This window comes from Heptranchias perlo, chromosome 7 (assembly GCF_035084215.1).
Source record: "Heptranchias perlo isolate sHepPer1 chromosome 7, sHepPer1.hap1, whole genome shotgun sequence".
In the NCBI taxonomy this organism is placed as follows: domain Eukaryota; kingdom Metazoa; phylum Chordata; class Chondrichthyes; order Hexanchiformes; family Hexanchidae; genus Heptranchias; species Heptranchias perlo.
Genome location: NC_090331.1, coordinates 96575005 through 96599714, shown reverse-complemented (window position 1 = coordinate 96599714; position 24710 = coordinate 96575005). Strand labels below are relative to the sequence as shown.

The window sequence follows — 24710 nt, the reverse complement described above, 5'->3', positions numbered from 1 at the left end:
CCATCTACAAGGCTCAAATCAGGAGTGTGATGGGATGCTTACAACTCGCCTGGGTGGTTTGTGTTGCAACAACATTCAAGAGCAGTTCGCTTGATCGGCACGCTGCCACCAAATTCAAAGTTCACCCTCTCCACCATCAGCGCACTTCAAGTGCAGTACGTACAATCCATAGGATGCACTGCAGCAGCTCATCGAACTTACTTTGACAGCTGTAGTAAAAAATACATCTGATAAACGATAGCTTGATATTAAATCGGCTCCAGCAGGTTGAAGGAAAAGGACTCTTAAAAAGGCTGAAGGACTGTTGAATGGATTGTTCATTTACATGTTGTAAAAGACCACACAGAGAAGGACAGATCACCATAGCAACTTGACCACAGCAAGAACCGGCTCAGGGTCAGTTGGAGATTGTTTGAACACCTACCCACCTAACTTGATTACGTTGTTGACACAGAGAAAACAAGAGAAGTGTCAATCAATCGGAATTGTATTTACAAGAACCTATTGTTGACAAGCCACTGCCCCAGAGGTGTGGTTCAAAGTTAAAAAGACTTTTAAAGCTAAGCAGAAGTTAGAGTTAAGGAGAGAATCACTGCTCCACCTCGCCTTTTGTTTCCTGACAGCTTCTCCTCACCTGGCTTCATGACTGCTCTCTACCTCGCAGCTTCGTGCCTTGATTCAGAACCACAGGTTACTTCTGAAATGGCTGACCAAACTACAAGAGAAAGCCATGCTGCATAGAATCATAGAAATTTATGGCACAGGAGGTCATTCAGCCCATCGTGTCTGTGCCAACCGAAAAACAGCTATCCACCCTAATCCCACTTTCCAGCCCTTGGTCCGTAGCCTTGTAGGTTGCGGCACTTCAAGTATTTCTTAAATGCAATGAGGGTTTCTGCCTCTACCACCCTTTCAGGCAGTGAGTTCCAGACCCCCATCACCACCTGGGTAAAAAAATTTCTCAACTCCCCTCTAGTCCTTCTATCAATCACTTTAAACCTGTGTCCCTGATTAATGACCTCTCTGATCAGGGAAATCGGTCTTTCCTATCCACTGTACCTTCCTATGCACTACAACTATGTCCATCAAGATAGTCAGAGAATCTTCTCGACAAGCCTGAGTCAACCCTAACTGTATAACCTTTCATTAAGGGGTTAGTCTAAGATAAGACATTTGATTTCTAAAAGGTTATGCGCTTTGGTATTTCAGAAGGTGTTGTTCTCTTGTTGTTAAAGCAATTCTAAACCGTACCTGAACCTAAGATGGTGTTTAATTCTAATGTCGATTTCTGGTGTATAATAAATTATTGTTTTCTTTATAAAGCCATGATTTGTGCCTGAAGTTTCTTTAGGAAAAAGAGCCCATTAAGTTAAATATAAAATTAAACCTTGTAGAGATAAAAAGGAGTTTCCCCAAGTTGAAGTGTAAAATCACTTTGTGCCTTGTTGCTGATACACAGCACCTCCCAGCCCTGCACCCTCTACCACCCATGAAGAACAAGAGCAGCAAGATCATGAGTACAGAGTTATTTCCAAGTTTGCCTTCCAAGGCACACACTATTTTGAACTTGGACCTATACCACCGTTCCTTCATTCATTCATGCTGGGTCAAAATCCCTACTTAACACCACCGTGGAAGCTCAAAGACTGCAGCGGCTCGGAGAAGTTCCACCCACCATCTTCTCAGGGAACCAGGTATGCGCAAACTTGGGACTTGCCAGCATGGCACAAAATAAAAATCGGTACACCATCAGCAGTTACCTTCTTTCACCAACGATAACTAACCTGCATCTGAAGCCGAGCTTGGCATAGGTCTGCTTCATGTGCTGAGTCCATACGTGTCCGGACATCATCAAACAGGTCCTGCTGTTCCTGAGTCAATTCTGCCCGCAGCTGCTCCACTTCCACTTTGTGTTTAGTAATCAGCTTACTCATCTCGCGGTCATGCTCCCTTTCATGAACCTGTCAGTGATAGTAACAAGTTTGTAAATAATAGATATCAAAGTTCCCAAAATTGCTCAGATGCTACAAAGACCAGGAAGATTCCAGTTGCAGGGCAGCTGTTAGTGTCCTGGCCAACATTTATCTACCACCACCAGAACAGATTAACTGGGGCATTCATCTCATTGCCATTTGTTGTACCTTACTATGTGTAAATTGCTCGTCATGTTCATCTACAAAACAACTTCAAAAGTAATTAATTGGTTGTGAAGATTTTTGGGGTATCCTGAGGATGTGAAAGGTACTGTATAAATACAAGTTCTTGGTTACTTGTGTCTCTTGTCTGCACCAAAATTGGTTGATCTCAGGTGCAGAGCAGAATGGATATTTTTGTGCAATTTTCTTTGGATACGAAAAAAGGATTTCAACCAAGTTGAGTGGGACTTTTTGACAGCTGTCCTCCATAGGCCGCATTTTAGAAAGAAAGAGCTTGCATTTTATATAGCGCCTTTCATGATCCAAAGGATGTCCCACAGAGCTTTGCAGCCAATAAAATACTTTTAAGTGTTATCCTCAATGACTATTGACTCCAAATACTTTGTGCAGAAAATATCGCTATACATCTCCTAAATTCCATCCACGAAATGATGGCGTGTATTAACAATAAAATCTTTTACCGAATTACAACATCAAATTACATCAGGACGATTGTAGTTATCTTGATATCTTGGCTCAGAAGGTAGTCTATGTACTTTATATAGATTTCAAATACTCCCAGTGAGTCTTCCTATTGGACAGTCAGATTTCTCAATTTAATTGGAGCACAAAGTGGCTGGACATCCATTTTGCCCTTTTGGTTGTTTTCAGCTTCCTAGTTTGCCAGTGCAGTAATCTAACACTCCGTCTATTCCTTCTTCTGGTCAATGATGCAGGAAAATGAGAGTCCCCTCTAAGAACACCTTGAGCAGGTATGGAACAGAACTGTTCTTTGTCTGCTCCATAGCAGATCTCATCTTTCTTTCAGATGCACACATACTGGATGGTATCATCTATGCGTTGGAACAGACGTGCAAATTTGCAAAGTCATCCACCCTTCAAGCTGTGGTTAGTCTGAGCTATCTGCTCACTTGACCCTTTATAGCAACTCAAAAATCTTCCCTCCAGCACAGCAGATGCTCTATTTACTGTCTTCCTGATTTTGGAGATAGCATTATTTTAAGTTTCAGGTCCAGCTTCATTGGGCCATGATATTTCAAGAGATCATAGCTAGGAGTCACCAACAAAATAAATTCAACACTTTGTACCTTTGGACTCCCAATGGACACCCTGCTGGATTCATGGGTGGGTCATTGTATTTCTAATCTTCCCTCCGCTATACACAGTGGCATCCTAACAAATGGTGCCAGGTGAGATGCTGACCTAGTCCACCTATATTCAGATGGTGTAGAACGCAGCCCGCTCAGAGACAATTATGCATTCCCTTCTAAATGTTTCTATGTTTCCCTTTCTGTAGTACTGTGAGCAAGGATGTGTAGGTGCTCTTGGGGCCCATGAGCTGAAAAGAGCAGCAACAAGAGTAGTTGACTGATATTTGGACATCTTCGACTTCCCCAGTCCTGCCAAATTTCAAGTTGCCCCTTTCCTTTTGCTTCTATACTAGTAACCCCTTCCTCCTAATGCTCAGAATTCTTGCCTATGAATCACAGAGGATTTCAGCAGGGACAATTAGTTAGTCTCCTGTAACTTGGATATCTGCACCACCTAGTGCCACTTAATAGTTTTCCAATGTATGTCTATTTGCATATTTAATTATGATTGGTTGATAATCGCACAAAACGATAATCAAACGTCACTACTCCCAGCTAAGTGCTCTCAAAACTCCAATACTTCAGTCAAATTCTGATACATGGCTTCAGCAAGACACTATGATCAGCATTCAGAAGTTATGACTGAACAGCAATATTTATCAAGGTAATCAAAAATGAGAATTGTACCAGTTTATGAGCAAGCTGTACTTAAATGAAGATTCTCAACTTCCGCTTGTGACAGTAATGTACTTCTTCACAAGACATACATACATCACAAGATCACAAAATAAGAGAAATTAAATTGGACATCACAGCAACCTCCTCATGTCTCAGACTACAGTGCATCAATAGCAACACCAACCACAGAAATTATCTGCACCAGTACTTGCCTGTTTAATTAGTCCAATTTGTTTTCTCTTTTCATCCTCCTGTCTCTGTTGCAAATCAAACGCCGCCTTGTTCATTTCTGCATTCAACTCATCTAACTGAAAGGAACATAAGGTTACAGCACAGCAATCAAGCATGTGTCTAAAGAAAAACACTTTGGATTAGTCAACGAGAATTTTGCCAATTATCTTCATTCCCCCCCGCCCCTCTAATACAAAATATCTGTTTACTTCCAATATATTGTAAAGATGGATCTCTGAATAACCACCATTAGGGTTCAATATTAAGGCCATCTGTCAGAAGCTATCTGGGGTAGAATGTCACATTTGACACTTCCATTAAGGGGCTTCAGTAAATGACAGGAGACCGAGGAAACACATAAAAGGCCTGTTCTTTCATGAGAAAAACACACTATTGAGAGACTGAGCTTTGCAGTCTTGATCCCTGGAACAAAACTAAGGACACCATCTTCAACAGGTCCATTTTAAGAATATAAAAAGAGTGTGTACAGTTCTAGTCACCACATAATAGGAATGATGTAATTGCACTAGAGGGGGTACAAAGGAGATTTACGAGGATGTTGCCAGAACTGGAGAATTTTTAGTTATGAGGAAAGATTGGATAGGCTGGGATTGTTCTCTTTGGAACAGAGGAGGCTGAGGGGAGATTTAATTGAGGTGTATAAAATTATGAAGGGCCTAGATTGAGTGGATAGGAAGGATCTATTTCCCTTAGCAGAGGGGTCAGTGACCAGGGGGCATAGCTTTAAAGTGATTCGCAGACGGATTAGAGGGGAGCTGAGGAAAATGTTTTACACCCAGAGGGTGGTGGGCGTCTGGAACTCACTGCCTGAAAAGGGTGGTAGAGGCAGAAACCCTCAACTCATTTAAAAAGTACTTGGATGTGCACCTGAAGTGCCGTAACCTACAAGGCTACGGACCAAGTGCTGGAAAGTGGGATTAGGCTGGGTGGCTTATTTTCGGCCAGCAAGGACACGATGGGCCGAATGGCCTCCTTCTGTGCCATAAATGGTCTATGATTCTATTTCTAGAAGAACATAAGAAATAGGAGCAGGAGGAGCCCATACAGCCCCTCGAGCCTGCTCCGCCCTTCAATAGGATCATGGCTTATCTTCAACCTCAGCACTTTCCCGCCCGATCCCCATATTCTTAGATTCCGTTAGTGGCCAAAAATCTATCGATCTCAGTCTTGATTATATTCAACCACTCAGCATCCACAGCCCTCTGGGGTGGAGAGTTCTAAAGATTCACAACCCTCGGAGTGAAGAAATTTTTCCTCATCTTTGGTTGACCCCTTATCCTGCGATTATGCCCCCAAGTTCGAGACTCTCCAGTCAGGGGAAATAGCCTCTCAGCATCTACCCTGTCAAGCCCTCTCAGAATCTTATATATTCAATGAGATCACCTCTCATTCTTTTAATCTCCAGAGAGTATAGGCCCATTCTACTCAATCTCTCCTCATAGGACAACCCTCTCATCCCAAGAAACAATCTAGTGAACCTTCGTTGCACCGCTACTGAGGCAAGTATATCCTTCCTTAGGTAAGGAGACCAAAACTGTGCACAGTACTCCAGGTCTCACCAAAGCCCTGTACAATTGCAGCAAGACTTCCTTATTCTTGTACTCCAACCGCCGTGCAATAAAGGCCAACATACCATTTGCTTTCCTAATTGCTTGCAGAGACCCGGCACGGACTTGATGGGCCAAATGGCCTCCTCCTGTGCTGTAATCATTCCATGATCCTACCTGTATGTTAACTTTCTGTGTTTCGTGTACAAGGACACCAAAATCTCTCTGAACATCAACATTTAATAGTTTCTCACCATTTAAAAAATATTCTGTTTTTCTATTCTTCCTACCAAAGTGAATAACCTCACATTTCCCCACATTATACTCCATCTGCCACCGTCTTATCCACTCACTTAACCTGTCTATATCCCTCTGTAGACTCTGTGTCCTCCTCATAGCTTACTTTCCCACCTAGCTTTGTATAATCAGCAAACTTGGATATATTACACTTGGTCCCTCCATCTAAGTTATTAATATAGATTGTAAGTAGCTGAGGCCCAAACACTGATCCTTGCGGCACCACGCTAGCCCGCCAACCCGAAAATGACCCGTTTATTCCTACTCTCTGTCCGTTAACCAATCCTCTATCCATGCTAATGTATTACCCCAAGCCCATGAGCCCTTAATCTTGTGTAACAACCTTTTGTGTGGCACCTTATCGAATGCCTTTTGAAAATTTTCAGGAAAACCTGATGAAAAGCAAATCTTCAAGATCCTGGCCTTTCAAATTAAATTGGCCAAAGACGACCATAGGAAGCTTGTTTCAGATAAGAACTGATTTGAATTGAAAGGTTACAATCCACAACACGGTCATCAGACTAGAGCTGATTTTAATTCACGCGTGGTCTTCCTCCTAAGATATCTAAAACCCAAATGAAGATATTAAAGCTGCACTGAGAAACTGATGAGAAACATTGGTGTCAGGATGTCTCCTACAATAAGGCAACAGAAGATGCTTTTCTACAAGCTCCTTAAGTAGAAGCACTCAGTTAAAAAAAAAATCCTTAACCAGTAACATCTTTAATGGGGCAGTGGTGTGGGAGATGCTGCTATTTTTGTACAAGCAAGGTCCCCACAAACATGCGTCAGCACCACTAGAAAACTTTACCCAAGGAATATTCAGTGTGTTGTTACAAAGAAGAATTTTATCAACAGAAAAAGGCAACTACGCCCATTAACCCACTAACATCACTACAGTAGTGATAACGGGGGACTTCAACTATCCTAATATAGACTGGGATAGTAATAGTATAAAGGACAGAGAGGGGGAGGAATCTCTGAAGTGTGTTCAGGGGAACTTTCTTGACAGGTATGTTTCCGGCACAACGAGGAAGGAGGCATCGCTGGTACTGGTTCTTGGGAATGAGGTGGGCCAAGTAGAGCAAGTGTCAATGAGGGAACATTCAGGGAACAGCGATCATAGTATCAGAAGGTTTAGATTAGCTATGGAAAAGGACAAGGAGCAATCTCTAGAGTAAAAATACTCAATTGGAGGAGGACCAATTTCTGTGGGTTGAGAACAGATCTGGCCTGGGTAAATCGGATTCAAAGATTGGCAGGCAAAACTATAAATGAACAATGGGCAGCCTTTAAAGAGGAGGTGGTTCAGGTACAATCTAGGTACATTCCCACGAGGGGGAAAGGCAGGGCAACCAAAGCCAGAGCTCCCTGGATGACAAAAGAGATAGAGAGTAAGATGAAGCAGAAAAACAGGGTGTATAACAGATGTCAGATTGATAATACAAGTGAGAACCAGGCTGAATATAGAAAGTTCAGGGGGGGGGGGAAGTGAAAAAGGAAATAAGAGGGGCAAAGAGAGAATATGAGAATAGACTGGCAGCCAACATAAAAGGGAATCCAAAAGTCTTCTATAGGCATATAAACAGTAAACGGATAGAAAAAGGAGGGGTGGGACTGATTAGGGACCAAAAGGAGATCCAGGCATAGTGGCAGAGGGCATGGCTGAGGTACCAAATGAGTACTTTGCATCTGTCTTTACCAAGGAAGAAGATGCTGCCAAAGTCACAGTAAAAGAAGAGGTGATTGAGATACTGGATGGGCTAAAAATTGATAAATAGGAGATACTAGAAAGGCTGGCTGTACTTAAAGTAGATAAGTCACCCAGACCGGATGGGATGCATCCTAGGTTGCTGAGGGTAGTAAGGGTGAAATTGCAGAGATACTGGCTATAATCTCCCAAATAGCCTTAGCTATAAGGGTGGTGCCAGAGCACTGGAGAATAGCAAATGTTACTCCCTGTTCAAAAGGGTGTAAGGATAAACCCAGCAACTACAGGCCAGTCAGTTTAAACTCGGTGGTGGGGAAACTTTTAGAAACGATAATCCGGGACAAAATTAACATTCACTTGGACAATTGTGGATTAATTAAGGAAAACCATCACAGATTTGTTAAAGGCAAATCGTGTTTAACTAACTTGATTGAGTTTTTTGATGTGGTAACAGAGAGGGTTGATGAGGGCAATGTGGTTGATGTGGTTTATATGGAATTTCAAAAGGCATTTGAAAAAGTGCTGCATAATAGGCTTGTCATCAAAGTTGAATATGGAATAAAAGGGGCAGTGGCAACATAGATACAAAATTGGTAAAATGAGAGGAAACAGAGAGTAGTGGTGAACGGCTGTTTTTCGGACTGGAGGGAGGTATACAGTGGTGTTCCCCAGGAGTCGGTACGAGGACCGCTGCTTTTCTTGATATATATTAATGACTTGGACTTGGATGTACAGGGCACAATTCCAAAATATGCAGATGTCACAGAACTTGGAAGTGTAGTAAACAGTGAGGAGGATAGTGATAGACTTCAAGAGGATATAGACAGGCTGCTGGAATGGGCAAACACGTGACAGATGAAATTTAACACAGAGAAGAGCGAAGTGATACATTTTGGTAGGAAGAACGAGGAGAGGCAACATAACCTAAAGGGTACAACTCTAAAAGGGTTACAGGAACAGAGGTCTGGGGGTAAATGTGCACAAATCGTTGAAGGTGGCAGGGCAGGTTGAGAAAGCGGTTAAAAAGCATGCAGGATCCTGGGCTTTATAAATAGAGGCGTAGAGTACATAAGCAAGGAAGTTATGATGAACCTTCGTAAAACATTGGTTCGGCCACAACTGGAATATTGTGTCTAATTCTGGGCACCACACTTTAGGAAAGATGTGAAGGCCTTAGGTGTAGAAAAGATTTACTAGAATGGTTCCAGGGATGAGGGACTTTAGTTGTGTGGATAGACTGGAGAAGCTGGGGTTGTTCTCCTTAGAGCAGAGAAGGTTGAGAGGAGATTTGCTAGAAATATTCAAAATCATGAGGGGTCTAGACAGAGTAGATAGAGAGAAACTGTTCCCATTGGTGGATGGGTCAAGAACCAGAAGACATAGATTTAAGGTGATTGGCAAAAGAACCAAAGGTGATATGAGGAAAAACTTATTTTTTAAAAAACACACAGTGGTTATGATCTGGAATGCACTGCCTGAGGGGGTGGTGGAGGCAGATTTAATTGTGGCTTTCAAAAGGGAATGGGATGAGTACTTGAAAGGAAATAATTTGCAGAGCTACGGGGATAGGACGGAGGAGTGGGACTAGCTGGATTGCTCTTGCAGAGAGTCGCACAGACTCGATGGTCTGAATAACCTCCTTCCGTGTTGTAACCATTCTATGATTCTATAACATTTTGATAGGCCTCAATCCCACCTATTCTCTTTATCATAGCCCTTAATTCCATGTCTCTTCAGAACTACATGTAGTTGTCAGATTATGGAATGCACTTACCAGAGTTGGTTACTGAAGCAGACATCATGGCAACATTTAAAAATATGTCAAATAGCTGGTTGAAGGAAAAGGAGAGAAAGGGATATGGGAACAAGGCAGGCATTTGGGCTGAGGACTACTATTCCTGTGGAGAATAAACACCAACACGGATTGGTCTGTCTGAATAGCCCGTTTCAATGCACTAATTTTTGTGTAATTGTGTCTACAACCAATTCGTACCATCTACTTCAATGTGCCCTGATAAATTATTCCAGAAGTAATTGATTTAAACATTATGTGCAAAAATATCGGCCTGAATTTCAAAAAGACCACTTCACACGTTTAATAACTCAACCACAAATACCTCTTTCTGATGTTGTGTTTTTAAATTCATCATATCTGACAGGTATAACTCTTCCACTTTGCTCAATTCTTCCTCATATTGGCTGGTCACTTCTGCCCGAGCCTGCTGCACAGCACAGGTAAGCCTCTCTTCCTGTTGTTGCAGGATAGCTTGCATCTTTTCATTGTGACTTTGTTCTAGTTCCTGTTGAATCTTTCTTTGGCTACTGACCTCCAGTTTCAGAGCAGATTCTTCCTGAAGGTGTTGAGCTTCTTGTTCTTCCTTGACTGCCTCCAGCTTTTGCAGTTCAGTAACCTTCCCTTTCAACTCATTGCGCAGGGCTAGAATCTCAGACTGCAATGTACAGTCCAGATCTTGGAACCTATGCTTCAAATCTCCATTGTCTTTCTTCAAACAATTATTTTCAGCTTTGATTTGACTAAGTACTTCCTCAATCCTGGAGAGATTCTGTGCATTTGACAATACTTTACTTTCAAGCTTGATTTTCTCTTCAGTTAGTTCGTTCACACATTCTTCATTTTCTCTCAACACTGACTTAAGTTCCTCAAGCTCTTTGCGCAGGGAGTCCTCCTGCATCGTTTTCTGCCCCAGAAGTTCAGACATTGTTTGACTCTTAGCTTTTTGAGCATCGAGCTGAGCCTGCAGCTGATCCCGTTGGCTCTGCAATGCAGCGAGCTGACGCCCAAACAAGGCTTGGACTTCACTGGTCACTGAATCTGCAGCTAGCTTTTGTTCTTGAACTTCTTTGACTAGCTGTTCCTGCTCTCGTAGCTGAGCCAACAACAATTGCTTCTCCTGCTTCAGATCTTTCACCATCTCCTTTAACATATCCAAGTCAGTTTCTTTGTCATTTCTCACTTTTTCCTTTGCAATTACCAGAGTGGAAGTCATGCTTATCTGTTCAGGTTGGGTCTCCAGGGCATTTCTTTTGCTCTTAAGAACCAGCTCCTTTAGTTGCTCTTCACAGTGTAACCGTTCTGTACTTTCCTTTTCTAATTCTAAACGTAGGCTCGATAGTTCCTCTGTCACAGCTTTCCACTTCTGCACAGCTTCCTCTGTTTGGCTGACTGATATCTTAGTCTCTATGTGCTGCTTCTCCAGCTCCAACCCTTTTTGTTGCAGCTGTTTCGTTAACTCTGCACACTGCTCAGTCAAAATGACCTTTTCTTGGTCCACTGCTTCCAAGTTCTCATTGGTATCATTTTGGTGTACAGCACTGCATAAGTTTTTTTTCAGACATTCCAATTCCTTTCTAAATGCTTCTGTTTTTAGACTATGCTGCACTTCCAGGTCTTCCCTAAGTTTGGACAATTCTGCTTCGTGACTAAACAGCATTTTAGTTTTAAGTTGTTCAAGCTCCACTTCCTGAGATTCAGCCAGTCGGCTGAGCACTTCATCCTTCTCCCTCTCCATCATCTCTAATTTGATACTGTAGTTTGTGATTTCATGCTCATGCCGGAGTCTCAGCTCCTTACTGACTTCCTTTTCTTGGGCCAAACAAACATTCAGCTCCTGAATATTCTGATTCAAATGTTCTTTTTCAGATTTGTACAACTTAGTCTGTTCTTCCAGATCTTGAACCAGATGTCTATATTTCTCCTGAATGCCAGCTTTCTCCTGTTGTGACTCCATCACCTTTTCTAACTTTTGGTTGAGCTCCTTTTTCTCAAGATTGTACTCTTGCAGCTTCTCATTGAGCTCTATGATCGTTGCATTTAAAATCCGTACTTGCTCACTACCACCAGTTTGGTTTTGAATCTGACTTTGTAAAAAGTCAAGCTCAGCTTTATGCTTGACATTTAGATCGTCAATTTCTTTCTTTGTTTGTTCACACAGCTCCTGTTTTATCCGGGCAATATTTCGACTGTGCATTGCCTCCAGATCGGCCCTCAGCTGCTCATCGTACCACAGAGTGTCTTTTTGACCAAACTGTTTCTGCATGTTTTCTACACTGTCCTTTTGCTGTCCAATTTCCTCCAGGGACTGCTGCTCCCTCTGTTTATTAGCAGATTCAGTTTTATCATTTAATTCAGCAACTTCTTGGTCCCTTAGCGAGAGTGAGTGATGCAGCTGAGCTATGGTGGTGTCTTTAAGGTCCAGTTTTTCTCTTAATTCTTTAATGGCTTCCTCTTTTTCTTCTATCCACTGATTTAATTGCAGAATGGTATTTTCTGTAATTTTCTGCTGTTCAACTATCTGAATAAGACAGTTGTCTTTGTCTTTTGCATTCTTAAAGAAAAAGGAAAAATCTTATATAATCATGTGGAAAAAGACATTAAAAACATAATAAGCCTGGATTCCCTCTCCATCTCTGTCAAAACCTTGGTTTGTGTCTATTTTGTAAATATACACCATAGTCATTACTCTTCTAAACTTTTGTTTTTAATCAATCCTACACCTCAATTGCATCAACCTACATGTATTCCTCCTCCCTACATCCTCACTGTATTGAAATCAAGACTCAATGCACTGTCTCCAATTCTACTCATTCTTTTCCAAGGCCTCAAAATTAATGAACCTCTTTACCTCCCTGTCTTTCCTTCTTCCTACATTCCACACATTTTTAACGCCATGCCTGGCATCGCCTAATTACTACTTCTTGACTGCCTCATCTTCACAACCACTTTAATTCTCCAATTCAGTCTGACCTCTCGGTCCTTGGCCTGCTACACTGCTTGAACGAAGCTCAACGGAAGCTTGAGGAACAGCACCTAATCTTCTGATTAGGCACTTTACAGTCTCTTGGCCTCAACACTGAGTTCAATAACTTCAAATCGTAACCCTTGCTCCCATTTTCTCGGACAACAGGTTCTGGTAATGGTTCTGCTGTTGCCATTTAAAGCTCCTCTGGACCCATCATTTGTTTCTTTACTTGTTCCATTACCACCCCCTTTTGTTTTGCACCATCATCCCTTTTGTCGTTTAATCACTTCTGCCCTCCACCTAATCACCCTTTGATCTTCCCCCCCCCACCCCCCCCCGACCCACTCTTGTCCCTGGCTCTGTACTTGCTTAAAAACTGTTAAATCACTAACTTCTTCCAGTTGTGATGAAAGATCATCTAAACTCTGTTTTTCTCTCCACAGATGCTGCCTGACTTGCTGATTATTTTCTAGAGTTTTATGTTTTTATTACACTATATTCAACCTTGGTGCAGTTCTGCATTATGGGAGCCTAGACCCTTCATCTAGGTTTTTCAGTAATGGGAAAATAAGAACCCATCTGGATTTATAAAACAAAGTAATTATTTTTTGTTATTATTGTGAAAAAACATTTAACTCGTGAATTTTTGTTTTATTCTCAATTTCCCTTCTTCACTCCCGAAGGCAATGACCCATGTTAGGATGGGGTTCCATAAAAACCACTTGTCCTCCAATACTTCACGCAAATATGTTAGCCTAGACAGAGTGCAATGGCAAGCTATTCATATGTGGGGAACATCACAGCTGAGCCTGCTCTGTCCTCATCCAATATCCACACATGTGTAGGGATCACTAGAACACCCGATTTTCCTCTTTCTCCTTCTAGGCACAGAGGCCAATTGCAGCACCCCAACTGCCATGCTAGTTGACAGCAGCTAGCTCGTAACAGGGATCTTTTGATCTGTAAGACTCAGCTACACAGGGGCTTTACCAAATGAACCGCCGGGGAGATTGCCTTGCACCTTATTTGAAGTTGTTTTACATACATGATGTAAAATATCAAAATAAAAAAGGAGATAATCGTGTTTGTGGGACAGAAGAGGTTTAACCTTTTGATAGAAATTTCTGAACCTAGATCCTGGCCTAGTCAGTTTTGATTTTGGCTCAAATGGTGACACAAAAATCATATCTAATCATCGAAGTGTTTAATGCCAGTAAGTAAAATGTTAAGGAAACAGGCTGAGCAACGATTAACAGCAGAAACTTTCAATTTGGGCTTCCCCAAAATTTTCACCCTGGTATGCTGCACTACAAGTATTACATAGAACTATGTGGAATGCATAGCACAGAAACAGGCCATTCGGCCCAACTGGTCTATGCTGGTGTTTATGCTCCACATGAGCCTCTTCATCTAACCCTATCAGCATATCCTTCTATTCTTTTCTCCTTCATGTGTTTATCTAGCCTTTCCTTAAAGGCATCTATGCTATTCACCTCAGCTACTCCATGTGGTAACAAGTTCCACATTCTCACCGTTCTCCGGGTAAAGTAGTTTCCCCTGAATTCTTTATTGGATTATTAGTGACTGTCTTATATTTATGAAAGGTCATCGACTCTGTTTCTTTCTTCACAGATGCTGCCTGACTTGCTGAGTGATTCCAGCCATTTTCTATTTTTATTTTTATGGCCCATAGTTTTGGACTCCCCCATAAGTGGAAACATCTTCTCTATCCTATCAAACCCCTTCATAGTTTAAAGGCCTCTAAGCCTTCTCTTTTCTACGGAAAAGAGCCCCAACCTTTTCAGTCTTTCCTGATAGCTATAACCTCTCAGTTGTTATCTGCTGCAGGAGTTCCTCAGGACAGTGTCCTAGGCCCCACCATCTTCAGCTGCTTCATCAATGACCTTCCTTCCATCATAAGGTCAGAAATGGGGCTGTTCAATGATGATTGCACAGTGTTCAGTGCCGTTCGCAACCCCTCAGATAACGAAGCAGTCCGTGTCTGCATGCAGCAAGACCTGGACAACATCCAGGTTTGGGCTAAGTGGCAAGTAACATTTGCGCCAGACAAGTGCCAGATATGACCATATCCAACAAGAGAGTCTCTAACCACCTCCCCTTGACATTCAACGGCATTATCATCGCCGAATCCCCCACCATCAACATCCTGGGGGTCACCATTGACCAGAAACTTAACTGGACCCGCCACATAAATACTGTGGCTACATGAGCAGGTCAGAGGCTGGGTATTCTGTGGCGAGTGACTCACCTCCTGATTCCCCAAAGCCTTTCCACCATCTACAAGGCACAAGTCAGGAGTGTGATGGAATACTCTCCACTTGCCTGGATGAGTGCAGCTCCAACAACACTCAAGAGGCTTGACACCATCCAGGATAAAGCAGCCCGCTTGATTGGCACCCCATCCACCACCCTAAACATTCACTCCCTTCACCACCGGTGCACCGTGGCTACAGTGTGTACCATTCACAGGATGCACTGCAGCAACTCACCAAGGCTTCTTCGACAGCACCTCCCAAACCCGTGACCTCTACCACCTAGAAGGACAAGGGCAGCAGGCACATGGGAACAACACCACCTGCATGTTCCCCTCCAAGTCACACACCATCCAGACTTGGAAATATATCGACGGTCCTTTGTCGTCGCTGGGTCAAAATCCTGGAACTCCCTAACAACACTGTGGGAGAACCTTCACCACACAGACTGCAGTGGTTCAAGAAGGCGGCTCACCACCACCTTCTCAAGGGCAATTAGGGATGGGCAACAAATGCTGGCCTTGCCAGCGTCGCCCACATCCCATGAACAAATAAAAAAAGATCATCCTTGTAAATCTTTTTTGCACCTTTTCCAATGCCTCTATATCCTTTTTGTAATATGGAGACTAGAACTTTACAGAGTACTCCATGTGTGGTCTAACCAAGGTTCTATACAAGTTAAACATAACTTCTTTGCTTTTCAATTCTATTCCTTTAGAAACGAACCCTGGTGCTTTGTTTGCATTTTTTTAAAATCGGGATATCTTAGGTTCAGAAAAGCAGGCATGCTAACTGAATGCACATTGCTGGACAGAATCTCATTTTCTAAATACTCGTATTGTGTAAATAGGACAAAGCTTGGAGATGGAGCAAAGTGGAAACACTTGACGTTTAGAAAATTAATCACTGCAACAAGTCCTGCCATTTGCTCACCTGCTCGGAATATTCCAGTTGGAGTTCTAGATCATGTGCTCGTTGCTCAAGGGTCTCCAGGTGTTCACTCTGGTCTTTCAGGCTCTGCTGGAACAAAGAGATTTGCTGCTGGGCCTGAAGCAGCTCCATAAATCCAGGGCTTTTGCTTTTCAGGATCTCACTTGCCTGCAAAATAATATAACTCTTGAAAATTCTTCATGAATACATTTCTTTGATAGTCAGGTAGGTGACCTGAAATTATTGCTATCACATAACCAGCTTCTTGAGCTATATCACACAGCCAGAGAAGTCTTAGCCCAAAAAACATTTTCTCCTCCTGCAAACAGCGAGAGAGGGAGCTAGCGCAAGGATCTGAAACACATACAGGCACGCGAGAGTTTTCTCACTATGCTAGTGCCACCAGCTTCTGATGCACGAGTCCCATGCAGTTGGTGGCACCAAAAATACCGGGTATGTTAAGTCCAGAAGCAGCTACCCCCGCGTTTTTACTGAGTCTTCCCAATTGCTGAAGTTCCGTTTACCAGCCATTAATTACAGTGAGTCAAATTCAGTGCATCTTGTAACCAGATATCATAACATGTAGCACACAGATGCCTGGGACCAGTTCAGCCCATATCACGTCATGACACGCTGATCTTAGGCCCGTCCCAAACTATAAATGGTCCAAGTTAGCTTTGCTTCATTCTTTAGGCACTTTTACCTAAGTGTGTGGCTGTAATATCCCTCGATTCCTTACCCAACAAAAAAATCTATCAATCTCAGTCTTGAAAATTTTAATTGACCCAGCATCCACAGCCTTTTGGGGAGAAATTTACAGATTTCCACTACCGTTTGTATTCCTAATTTCACTCCTAAATGGCCTAGCTCTAATTTTAAGATTGTGCCCCCTTGGTCTGGATTCCCCCACCAGAGGAAATAATTTCTCTGTATCTATCCTATCAAATCCCTTTATTATTTTAAACATCTCAATTAGATCACCCCTCAACCTTCAAAGCTCATGGCAATACAAACCAAGTTTATGCAGTCTTCATAATTTAATCCATTAAGCCCAGGCCAATATATCTTTCCTGCAATATAGTGCCCAAAACTGAATGCAGTACACCAGATGGGGTCCGACCAAGGCTCTGTATAACTGAAGCATCAGTTCCTCACTTTTGTATCCAAGTGCTTTGAGATAAAGTCCAACATTTCATTAGCCTTTTCGATTACTATTTTGTACCTGTGCACTAGCTTTTAATAATTTGGTCCTCCATGGCTCATAGTTGCTCACCATCAAGAAAATAGTCCAATTTGCCTCTGCAGTTCCCCCAAGGATCTATCCTTGGCCACCTCCACGCAGACGCGGACAACACCCAGCTTACTCTCACTACCACCTCTCTCGACCCCTTCGCTGCATCTGATTTGGCACACTGCTTGTCCGACATCCAATATTGGACGAGCAAAAATTTCCTCCAATTAAATATTGGGAAGACCGAAGTCATTGTCTTCGCCCCCCACCACAAACTCCATCCCCCTCCCTGGCCACTGTCTGAGGCTAAACTAGACGGTTCGCAATCTCTGCATCCACTCCATCACCAAGATCGCCTGCTTCAACCTCTGAAAAAAATCACCCATCGCCGCCCTTGCCTCAGCCCGTTTGCTGCTGAAACCCTCATCCATGCTTCTGTTACCTCCAGACTCAACTATGCCAATGCTCTCCTGGCCGGCCTCCCAGAGAACCATAGAAAACACACAGCACAGAAGGAGGCCATTTGGCAGCTCGAAGAACAACCAGGTGCCCATTCTAATCTCACCTTCCAGCATCCAGTACGTAGCCCTGCAGCTTATAGCACTTTAGGTGCAGGTACAGGTACTTTTATTTTTAAATTAAAAAAGAGTTGAGGGTCCTTGCCTCTACCACCAATTCAGGCAGCAAATTCCATACACCCACCACCCTCTGGGTAAAAAAGTTTCTCCCCATGTCCCCTCTAATCCTTCCGCCAATCAGCTTAAATCTATGTCCTCTAGTTCTTGAACTCTCCACTAGGGGAAACAGGTACTTCCTGTCTACTCTATCTAGGCTCCTCATAATTTTGTACACCTCAATCAAATCTCCCCGCAGCCTCTTCTGCTCCAAGGAAAACAACCCCAGCCGATCCAATCTCTCCTCGTAGCTGCAATTTTCACGCCCTGGCAATATTCTTGTAAATCTTCTCTGCACTCTCTCCAGAGCAATTACATCCTTCCTGTAATGTAGTGACCAGAACTGCACACAATACTCCAGCTGTGGCCTTACCAGCGTTTTATACAGTTCCATCATTACATCCCTGCTTTTGTATTCTATACCTCGGCTAATAACGGAGAGCATTCCGTATGCCTTCGTCACAACTTTATCTACCTGTACTGCCACCTTCAGGGACCTGTGCGCATTCACTCCAAGGTCTCTCACTTCCTCGACCCCTCTCAATATATTCCCGTTTACTGCGTATTCCCTTTTACTGTTTGCCCTCCCCAAGTGCATTACCTCACACTTCTCCGGGTTGAACTCCATTTGCCACTTTTCCGCCCACTCCACCAACCCATTGATATCTTCTTGGAATCTACAGCTATCCTCTTCACTATCAACTACACGGCCAATTTTTGTGTCGTCTGCAAATTTGCCAATCATGCCCCCCACATTCAAGTCCAAATCATTAATATATACCACAAACAGCAAGGGACCCAACACTGAGCCCTGTGGCACACCACTGGAAACGGATTTCCATTCGCAAAGACATCCATCGACTTTTACCCTTTGTTTCCTGTCACTGAGCCAATTTTGGATCCAATTCGCCACATTTCCCTGTATCCCATGGGTTTTTACCTTTCTGACCAGTCTGCCAGATGGGACCATGTCAAATGCCTTACTAAAATTCATGAAGACAACATCCATTGCACTGCCCTCATCAATCCTCCTGGTCACTTCCTCAAAGAATTCAATCAGATTTGTAAGGCATGACCTTCCCTGAACAAATCCATGCTGACTATCCCCGATTAAACCATGCCTTTCCAAGTGACAGTTTATCATATTTCTCAGTACTTATTCTAATAGCTTGCCCACCACCGAGGTAAGACTGACCGGTCTATAACTGTACCCTTTTTGAACAATGGCACTACGTTTGCAGTCTTCCAGTCCTCCGGTCCTCCCCTGTATCTACTGAGGATTGGAAAATGATCCTCAGAGCATCTGCTATTTCCTCCCTGGCTTCCTTCAATAGCCTAGGAAACAATCCATCCGGCCCTGGTGACTTATCAACTTTCAGGATTCCAGTCCCTCTAGTACTTCCTCTCTCGTTATGTTTACCTTATCCAGTATTTCACAGCGCTCCTCTTTAACTACTACGTCTGGATCATCCCTTTCCCTTGTGAATACGGAGACAAAATATTAATTTAAAACCCTACCCACATCCTCTACTTCTACACACAAGTTACCCTCATCATCCCTGATAGGTCCCACCTTTTCCTTAGCTATCCTCTTGTTCTTAATGTACTGATAAAACATCTTTGGGTTTTCTTTAATCTTACTAGCTAATATTTTTCATGCCCTCTCTTTGCTTTCTTTATTTCCTTTTTTAAATCATCCCTGGACTTTCTATACTCCTCTAGGCTTTCTGCAGTATTTAGTTTTCTGTGACAGTCATAAGGTTTCTTTTTCTGCTTTATCTTGCCCCATATACTTCTAGACAACCAGGGGGCTCTAAATTTAGCAGTGCCACCCTTTTTCTTTGAGGGGACATGTCTGCATTGTACCCGTAGAATTTCACTTTTTAGTGCCTCCCACTGGCTTGCCACTGATTTCTCCTCAAGTAGTTGTGTCCAGTCCACTTCTGCCAAATCACCTCGGTTCTGTAAAATTTGCCTTCCCCCAATTTAAAACGTTTACTCCTGATTTAACTCTGTCCTTTTGCATAATAATGCTAAAACTAACTGAATTGTGGTCACTATCTCCAATATGTCACTTCACCATCTAGATTTAGTCCTGGGAAATGAAGAATTGCATCCCCTTTTGTTGGGCTCATCACGTACTGGCTAAAAAAGTTCTCTTGGACTCCGATCAAAAATTTTGCGCCCTCTGTGCCCCTTGAATCCCAGTTGATGTTAGGGTAGTTGAAGTCCCCTACTATTATTGCCCTCTTATTTTTGCACTCAGAAATTTGCCTACATATTTGTTCTTCTATCTCCCTTTCGCTATTCGGGGGTCTATAGTACACTCCTAGTAGTGTGACTGCCCCTTTTTTTATTTCTTAGCTCAACCCATATGGCCTCGATTGATGATCTATTTAGCATATCATCCCTTTTCACAACTGTCATTGATTCTTTAACCAATAATGCTACCCCACCTCCTTTTTTATAACCCACTCTATCCTGCCTGAAAACTCTATATCCAGGGATACTGAGCTGCCAATTATCCCCCTCTTTAAGCCAGGTTTCCATTATGCTGCCATGTGTCTATCCGTGCCGTTAGCTCATCTGCTTTGTTCGTAATACTCCTTGCATTGAAGTATATACCCTTTAACCCCGTCAAATTCCTGTGCTGAACACTATTTAACCTTTGCTTCTTTTGCCTTTCGGAGTCACTAACTACTTCACTAACTGCTTTTCTACTTCCCGTTTCCTGGTCTGAATTTGTCCTATCTGTACCTGCCCTTTGGTTCCCATCCCCCTGCCATACTAGTTTAAACCCTCCCCAACAGAACTAGCACATGCCCCCGCGAGGATATTGGTCCCGGTTCTGCTTGGGTGCAACCCATTCAGCTTGTACAGGTCCCGCTTTTCCCAGAATCGGTCCCAATGCCTCAGGAATTTAAACCCCTCCTTCCTACCCCATCTCTCAAGCCACGCATTCATCTGGTCTATTCTCCTATTTCTGCTCTCGCTAGCACGTGGCACTGGGAGTAATCCTGAGATTACTATCTTAGAGGTCCTGCTTTTTAATTTATTTCCTAACTCCCTATATTCTGCTTGCAGGACCTCATCCCTTTTTTTTTTAAACCTATGTCGTTTGTACCGATATGGACCACGACCTCTGGCTGTTCATCCTCCCACTTCAGAATGTCCTGCAGCCGCTCCGTGACATCCTTGACTCTAGCACCAGGGAAGCAATGTACCATCCTGGAGTCACGTTTGCAGCCGCAGAAACGCCTATCTGTTCCCCTTACGATTGAATCCCCAATCACTATTGCTGTCCCATTCTTTTTCCTCCCTTCCTGTGCAGCTGAGTCACTCGTGGTGCCACGGTCTTGGCTCTTGCTGCATTCCCCTGATAAGCCATCTCCCCCAACAGTATCCAAAGCGGTATATCTGTTTGAGAGGGAGATGGCCCCTGGGGACTCCTGCTCTACCTGCCTCATCCTTTTACTCTGCCTGGCGGTCACCCATTTCCTTTCTGCCTGCGGAGTGACCACTTCACTGAACGTGCTATCCACTATAATCTCAGCATCACGGATGCTCCACAACGAATCCACCCGCACCTCCAGCTCCGAAATGCGGTTAGCCAGTAGCTGCAGCTGGACACACTTCCTGCACACATGGTCGCCAGGAGGAGCATATCAGGGGTGCAAGCTCTGCTGCCATGACTTGCCTTAGATTAAGCTCGTTAGTTACTCCCTTTAAGGAGTTCGCTCCTTTAAATTACTCTTAATTTAGAGACTGTTAACTACACTAGGGACCTTGATTCACTAAAAAACACCACTTGCTGTAACTAAGTTAAGTTTATTTTTTTTTAAATGTAGTCTTATGCTATGTTATTTAGCCCACAGTCCTAAGGAGGAAGAAAACAGAAGAGATACACACCACCAACCACCTACCTGCCTTATCTGTGACGTCACACTGCAGTTTTGTTTTGTTGTTGCTGTGACCTGCATCTTCTACGCCCCCTAAACTTGAGCTCATCCAAAGCTCTGCTGCCTGTATCCTAACTCGCACATAGTCCCATTCGCCCATCACCCCTGTGCTCTCTGATCTACATTGGCTCCCAGTCCAGCAATGGCTGAAATTTAAAATTCTCATCTGTGTGTTCAAATCTCTTCATGGCCTATCTACGTAACATCCTCCAGCCCTGCAACCCTCCAAGAACTCTGCATTCCTCCAATTCTGGCCTCTGTGCATACCCGATTTCTTTCGCCCCTCCACTGGCGGCGTGCCATCAGCTGTCTAGAACGTAAGCTCTGGAATTCCATCCCTAAAGCTCTCCGCCTCTTCTCAATACGCTCCTTAAAATCTACCTCTTTGACCATGCTTTTGGTCACCTGTCCTAATACCTCCTTATGTGGCTCGGTGTCAAATTTTGTCTGGTATCGCTCCTGTGAAGCGCCTTGGGATATTTTACTACTTTAAAGGCGTTCTATAAATGCAAGTTGTTGTTCTCAGATCCAAAGTGGATGAACTCACACTTCCCCACACTGAACTCCATCTGCCATAGTTTTGTCCACTTAGTCTGTCTGTGTTCCTTTGTATCTTCCTGCCTCCATCTGTACAACTTCCTTCATTGCTCGTTTCACTTGTGCAGTGCCCAAAGAGTCTCAGCCACTCATGCATATGCAGATTCTCAGGCTAAAAGCTAGTCTACATAGAGACGGGCTCCACTCTTGTGGGGAAACATAGGTGAATGGTACACTTGTGTTGCCCTCACGTGCTTCAGACTACAGAGTCAACTAGAGTAAACAAAACAAAGACGCACTGAGGCACTTAGAAACAACTGTAGAATAGGAATTCATAGAGGGGAGAAGTGTAATTACTCTTGTTATATAGGCAAACAGAGCAGTCAATTTGCAAGCACAAAGGTCCCACAAACATCAATGAGACAAATGACCAATGAAGTTGTTTGAGGGCTAAATGTTGACCAAGACACCTCTGCTCCTTTGATTAGCACCATAAGATCTTTTGTGCCCACCTGTGCAGGCAGACGGACCCTTAGTTTAACGAAAGACTATACCTCCGGTAATGCAGAACACAGTCAGTACCATACTGAGCTGTCAGCCTAGATTATGTGCTTAAATCCTGGAATAGAGCTTGAACCCGAGAGCTCCTGAGGCAAAACTGCTTCCATTGAGCCAAGCTGGTACTTGCATTATTTAATTTACTTAATTCAAGTTACTGGATAATTGAAGTTTTTTTTTTAAAAAGAGCAAAATTGACTGAATCATCAAGAGTAGAATATAAACCTACTTTTACCTCATGATGCTTTTGTTACCCAGGCAAAAACTTGCTAATAGCACTACAAAAGTAATAATGTACCAAAATCAATCACATGCAGTATCTAAGTGTAGCTTTCAGTCTTGCATTGAAAACCCTTTCAGGTTGTTAATTTATCACATACTGATGAGCAGCATACAGGTGTGATATATGTTAATATGGTTGCTTCACAATGTGAATATATACCACAGCATAAATGTGTATACAATGACCAACTACACTGAAATTTAGTATACAAAACTAGCCCTAAATTGTAGTCTCACAGAGACACCAGGGGAACGGCTGGTATGGGCAATCAAAATATTCAACCAATGAAGTAGAATTGCTCTTCTAAAGCTGCAGCAGATTAGGAGGAATTTCGCACTGCATCTAAACAATACAAGAATCAATCTAGAAATGCTTGATGCTGATCTTGGACATGTAAAGCAGAACAGTGCCCCATTCCTTAGCAAATGATACCACACAGTTTAATAAACACACAAAGAATTTCTACGTCAGTAGGAAAGATAAGTGTGGCAGTCGAATTCAGACATTCGTTGCAAGTTAAAGGTATCTGGATTAAGAAGCTTAAAGAAAAACACAATATATCCATAGACAATACCTGTTGTAATTGGTGTTGTAAAGACTGAATCTGATCAGTTAACTCCAGAGTTTCCTGTTGGACCTCATCTCTGTTCTGAATGGCCTGCTGTAGGTTATCGGTCAGCTGGCCAATAATATCATTCCTCTTTTGTACAGCCATCTCTAATTCCTAATGAGACCAGAACAAAATGAGAACATTTATTTCAGGCGTATTAGAAATATATTTTATTCAGTTTATTTTGAATTTGAGGATGGAGAACAATGGCTGCCGGAGAGAGTGCTGAGAATCTTGCGCAAAACTGCTTCACCAAAATAAATTGCAGATGACACAGATAATAGCATTCAATGTAAATAGCATGAGATTCCCCTATTCGGAGACAGCTGTTTTTGTTCATTGGGAATCTGACACTTGGCTAATAAATTCAATTGTCATCAGAAGTAGGAATTGCATAGACAGAAACTGGTTTTCTGCAGTATAATGTGTGAATTCCATTGAGTTCCACACTTTCAACTAAATACTTAATTAAGATATTTTCATTTGATAACATTAAATTTATGAATTGAATCATCATCGGCACTGGTCTAAAAACTAATGACAAAAGGAATTAAGTGGACAAAAACAAACGTTTTGCAATTCTGTTTGATTTGATAAAGTATTTTTAAACTTCCCACTTGCAGGCTATCTAAAACAGAACAAAAAGACTACACTACTCAACGGCAATAACCAGGATTTTATTATGGGAAATAAGAAGTGCTTACTAAGTAATGGACATGTTACTGCGGCCGCAACCGAGACTCCAGGATGGTGTGTTGCCTCCCTGGTGCAAGGATCAAGGATGTCTCGGAGCGGCTACAGAACATTTTGGAGGGGGAGGGCGAACAGCCAGCTGTCGTGGTGCACATAGGCACCAACGATATAGGTAAAAAAGGGGATGAGGTCCTAAAAGCAGAATATAGGGAGTTAGGAGGTAAATTAAAAAATAGGACCTCAAAGGTAGTAATCTCAGGATTGCTGCCAGTGCCACGTGCTAGTCAGAGTAGAAATAGGAGGATATTTCAAATGAATACGTGGCTAGAGGAATGGTGCAAGGGGGAGGGATTCAAATTCCTGGGACACTGGAAACGGTTCTGGGGGAGGTGGGACCAGTACAAACCGGACGGTCTGCACCTGGGCAGGGCCGGGACCGCTGTCCTAGGAGGAGTGTTTGCTAGTGCTGT

The 24710-nt window shown here is 42.9% G+C and overlaps 1 protein-coding gene across 5 annotated transcripts in view; it reads right to left on the bottom strand.

Annotated features, from left to right (window-relative positions):
- pcnt (pericentrin) overlaps positions 1 to 24710 on the bottom strand; it is a 314588-nt gene that overhangs the window by 236780 nt on the left and 53098 nt on the right. For all 5 annotated transcript variants that reach the window (XM_067988139.1, XM_067988140.1, XM_067988141.1 and 2 more), the window contains exons 5-9: positions 23512 to 23661; positions 15699 to 15863; positions 9850 to 12078; positions 4138 to 4233; positions 1785 to 1961 (exon numbers count right to left, since the gene is read on the bottom strand). In XM_067988139.1, the coding sequence (XP_067844240.1) occupies positions 1785 to 1961; positions 4138 to 4233; positions 9850 to 12078; positions 15699 to 15863; positions 23512 to 23661 (2817 nt within the window). The remainder of the gene's footprint in view (positions 1 to 1784; positions 1962 to 4137; positions 4234 to 9849; positions 12079 to 15698; positions 15864 to 23511; positions 23662 to 24710) is intronic.